This window comes from Zeus faber (assembly GCF_960531495.2).
Source record: "Zeus faber genome assembly, chromosome: 5".
Lineage (NCBI taxonomy): Eukaryota > Metazoa > Chordata > Actinopteri > Zeiformes > Zeidae > Zeus > Zeus faber.
This window is the reverse complement of record NC_137192.1, coordinates 12,815,345-12,820,344: the sequence shown is the minus strand read 5'-3', so window position 1 is coordinate 12,820,344 and position 5,000 is coordinate 12,815,345. Positions and strand designations below refer to the sequence as shown.

The 5,000-nt window shown below is 50.3% G+C and overlaps 1 protein-coding gene across 1 annotated transcript in view; it reads right to left on the bottom strand.

Moving 5' to 3' along the window:
• ptprt (protein tyrosine phosphatase receptor type T) overlaps positions 1 to 5,000 on the bottom strand; it is a gene marked incomplete at its 3' end in the record, with an annotated part of 224,576 nt that overhangs the window by 74,334 nt on the left and 145,242 nt on the right. The window contains exon 17 of the mRNA XM_080001601.1: positions 417 to 571. Within this exon, the coding sequence (XP_079857727.1) occupies positions 417 to 571 (155 nt within the window). The remainder of the gene's footprint in view (positions 1 to 416; positions 572 to 5,000) is intronic.

Genomic DNA, 5,000 nt, shown 5'->3' with positions numbered 1-5,000 from the left:
ACATGAGAATTCATCCACATAATGCACAAATGGCATTCACAGACACAGGCTTGTGTGCGTGCAAAACGCACACACACACCCACACACACACACACACACACACACACACACACACACGGCTCAACACACTTAAAGACCACCCAAACTGCTTTAAAAGTTAGTTTACTTGGAAGCGAAACTCTATAGACATCATGTTTCAGTCCCTTTCCTCAGACATCAGAAGTCTGTTTACTGTGTTTACACAAGAGAGGAGAATATCTTTACTTGCCATTGTACAAGTAGGCTACAACAAAATGAATCCTCTGCGTCCTCTGCGCAGTGCAGCGCCCGGGGCCGCTGCACGACGCCGCACAGGTTGGTGTAGGCGTAAGGGGGACAGGACGGCGTTTGGGAGGAGGAGGAGGAGGGAGACTCACTGAAGCCGTTGAGGTCCTGGCTGGAGGTGGAGAAGGGGTCGTCTTTGTGCAGCGTGCTGACCTTGGTGGTGCTTTTATCGGCCGTGGTCACCGGCCCCATCTCCCTCTGCTGGGTGGAGCTGCTGGCCGTCTCCTTCTGCTTCTTGGCCAGTTTGCTGTGGAGCAACGGCAAGTGAAGGCACAAACGCGGTGACGTCCATCGACGCGCACACACACAAACACGTAACCACAAAATCCCACATGCAAACAACACACACACGCAAAATAACAACACAAAAACAAAACAATTTTCCGAAAGGTGTTTGGAGACCAGACCACGCCGTTTTAAATGCAGGGCCGTCAAAAAAATGAATGCATTGCCCAGAAACTAAGGAGGTGTATTTATACATTTATATACATACTATTTGTTTGCTTTTGGGAGAAAAGAAACTTCACCCTCAACGCAGCAAATAACCACCTGAAGAATAAATTGCACTGCGTCAGAAAAGGAACTTCCAGAAGCAACGAGCAGAACCCAGAGCTCCAACTAGTAAAACGACCAGTCAAAAGTTTGACTGTTTCTGATGCAAATCCAGTCATTGTTGCAAATATATTGTAATATATTGTAATATAATATATTGTCACCGTTCAATGATAACTTTGTACTACATCAGCAATTTATAATACTATTAATATTTATTTCCCCCGTAAATCTGCCGGTAAGGATCCACTTGGTTTTTCTATGGAGACCACTTGCCGAAGAAATGTTCCAACAGATGGGCAGAATTTATTTAATTGTGAATTATTTCACACGGACACAGTTTCTATTGTCACTCTTGTTCCTAAAAGAATATATTTCTGCTTGGCGGTCACATCTGAAAGGGGGGGCCCGGGGGGGGTTGGGGGGGGGGGGGGGATGACCCGAAGCCATCTGCGGCGTATTTGAAATACATGAATACGCACAGAGGGTTTGGACCCAAGTCCAAGACATGTTAGAATCCTCAGAAAGATTGTTTAATATTCTAGATGGCGACGGGTGCCGAGAATAAAATCGAAAAAATTAAATAAATAAGTAAAAAAAAAATGTACGACTGAAAAACGAGAGAAGGTCAGGCGTCCTTGACGAAGACGCTGCCTCCCAAAAACGGACGCTCGCGTCTGCTTCCCGAAAGCAGGAGAAATAACTCATATCGCGTGTCGAGAAAATGAGCATATTTTGCACACACTCAGCTGCGCAAGCCACTCGTTTGTGGCTGTGTGCTCAGCCGCAGGGGTCACTCTGGGACGTGGGCTTCACCGCTCTCGGTATTTCACCTTCAGAGCGTTTGCGTTGGCAAGTACTCGTCGAGCATCGCGGATCAGAGGAATAACACATCAAGTCTGTTTTATCGCACATTTCTTCTTGCGATGTGACTTGTGTTCTCCTTTTGCCGCGCGGAGCAACTTCGGCGAAATGCGTGCTTCATCAGCTCGTCAAAAATATGAAAAAAATACAAATAATAATAAAATATCCCCAGAGCTGTTTATTGGTTTTCGTGAAGATCCGATGAGAAGTTCCGGCTCCCTGCGTGGGAGAGGACAGTACAACCATAGAAGTCATCTGCACCCCCGTGGGAGGAACAACCTTTTGAGACTGAAACGTCCTCTCTCCAAGTGGTTTTATTTCAACTCCGCCAGAAACAAGCATCAAAATGATCAAAGTCCTCAGTTGTTTACTCACGATCCCTGAACATGGAATCAATTCCTTTTCTTATCATTGCCACTTTTAAACTAAAGCCTCTAAAGCCCCACCACACTGTCACACCACAGAAAAATGTGACAGCTGTCTGGCGGGGGCTCTGTTACAGCTCCTTGTGTGCCCGCCCGGAGCCCCGCCCGGAGCCCCGCCCGGAGCCCCGCCCGGAGCCCCGCCCGGAGCCCCGCCCGGAGCCCCGCCCGGAGCCCCGCCCGGAGCCCCGCCCGGAGCCCCGCCCGGAGCCTTGCCCGGAGCGCCGCCAGGAGCCCCGCCCGGAGCCTTGCCCGGAGCCCCGCCCGGAGCCCTGCCCGGAGCCACCACGCTCGGAATAGAACAGAAATGTAAATAAGGATACTGAGCTGTTATGTACATTCTGGCATCCAGGGAAGATGCATTTGCAGAACAGGGGCGCCATAGCTAGAAAGAAAACAAGTGCAGGCTGTAGTAGCTCGTCGCGATTGAGCAACTGAGAACCACTGATGAATGCGCTGTACGCTAATATAATGCTAGGGGAGGGGCCAAGCCAGGTAGGAATGGGTGGCGTCAGCGTGCCTGATTTTACGCCTGCCCAAGAAATCAGGACCACAAAAAACAATTTAGCGGTCTAACTCCACCATTCAGTTTTACAGTTTTTCATCATTCACAGTCTTTTGACATGTTTGAAGCAATTACTTTCTAATATGTGTAATGCGTTTAGAAACAAATCTCATCGTTAGCTTTATAGGGACTTTAAAGCTTTTTCGGGGGGGAATGCGCTTTTTGCCTATCGTATCCAGATTCAGACATTTATATCTTCCCTGTTTGTCTAGTAACCGGATAGTGCCGGGCTGCATCCTAGCTCTGTTAGCTGCAAGGCTGCAGAGGGGTTCAACTAGACTAGCTCCTGGGAAATTTGGGAAGTACAGCATCCAGCATCTCAAAAAGTGGATTTAATTTAGCAATCTGTGGTGTGGGCATGGTGTGGTTTGAGCAGCCACACCTGTCCTGGGTCTAGTTAATTGGGGCCCAGGATCAGTGTGGCTGTACACCCCTCCTCCCCTGTGTGTGTGGGGATGGGGATTGTCCCTGTTACCCGTTAGACAAATCTGGGATTAACAGTTGTACAGCCACACTGATCCTGGGCCGCAATTATCTCGACCCAGGACAGGCGTGGCTGCTCATACCACACCATCCCCACACCACAACAATCCATCTTGAATTTTGATGTGCGGGGTGGGACCAGGTAGGAACCGCAAGGCCTTGCGTCACGGCATTCCAGTCAACAAAGCCCAGGAAACACAGATGCAGGTACGAGTCCACAACATATAATTAAGTCATCTTTGGAAGAAAATCAACACTTCCAGCACATTTTGGGAAAATGTTTGACATTCATTCAATCTGCGTCTTCTAACTCCATTCAAAACAATATTGAGTTTGTCGTTCAGACAGTCTCTCCATTTCCTCCGTCAGGTCAGAGCGCGCCACCTCGCTTGAAACCACTTTCAAGCTCCAAAATCAAAACCAAATCTGCATCGACAAATCGACATATCCATCCACGACAACAATATTTACATTAAAAGTAGTTCTGTAGCGGCGGGCTCCCTGCCGTTCCGTCGTGGACCGCCTGGGGGGCCGGGAAACCTTGGGAAGCCCTGGTTGGTGACACGGCCTGCAGGGCCACCCGCTGGGAGCTGTCTGAGTGTCAGTCTGTTCAGCTGCACAGATCTGACTCACCTGACTCACCGCTCAACCACTCAATCGCTGTAAAGGAACCTTATCAGTCCACCGCGGGAAGGAACAAAACCACCTGGAAAACCGAGACCGGAGCCGGATTGAACTTCCTACAGCTGCTCACTGGGGCGATTCTATATCCATTGTATATCTATGTGCTGACGTTGTGTACATAATGATCATTTCTCCCAACTTTGTTGGTAGGGGGAGCGAGACGTCGGACGGGAGAAAAAAATAAATAAAGTTATCCCCAACTCAACCACTCGCACATTCATCCCGTCGACGCACCCGTTGAAGTGACAGAACCGTGCATATTGTAACTGGCCACAATCGGTCTCTAATGAATGTCATGCCGGCACTTCGTTATAGCGCTGATGTTTCCCCCGCCGAGCGCAGAGCCGTGGGCCGCCTTGTGGCCCCCGGCGGCGTTCATTTTGATGTGTCGATAACGAGCGGTGCGCGGTGGGCGGCCATGGCGCGCTGAGCGGCGGCGGCGGCGACGGATGCGAAGGGGCCGCTCGTGCTCCAGATGAGCGCGACGCTCAAGACCCTTGTTTGTCTGGGAAGGGTCTTGTGTCTTTTGCCCGTTTTATGAATTCATTTTCGTCTTCGCTTGTCACCTGAATAAACTGCGCATGGACGCGGGCATTTTATTTTTTTTTTCCGACACAAACTGCTGAATTTTGATCAAATTCATGTGATAATACCATTCGGCGCCGGGGAGCGATCCAGACTCTCAGAAAACAGTGGGTCCCGAGCGCCCCGTTGGGTCCCGGTGCGTCTCGGTTTCCCTTTGTCTCTCTGAGGACGTTCTCAACGCAGCAAATTAAAAGTCAATATTTCCCCTGCAAAATCAATCGCCACGCGTAGCTTCAAGGTGCAACCACCTCCTTGTGTGGTTCTTGTCGTTTCCTAGACAGCGAGACAGCAGAGAATTAGCTGTGTGTCGGGGGTTTCCAGCGAGCCGGCGGCGCTCCCCCAGGGCCGTCCAATCAAACAATGAAATGGCGTTTGTTTGCTATTTTTCAAGGGGTTGACAGCACTTGGTCGGCCCCATATTAGGGGCTACCGCAACCTCGGCACCCCCTACCCCCAAGCCCCCCGCCCACCCCATCAGCGACCCCCCACCCGCCCGGCTTGATAGCCCAAATATCCCGGAG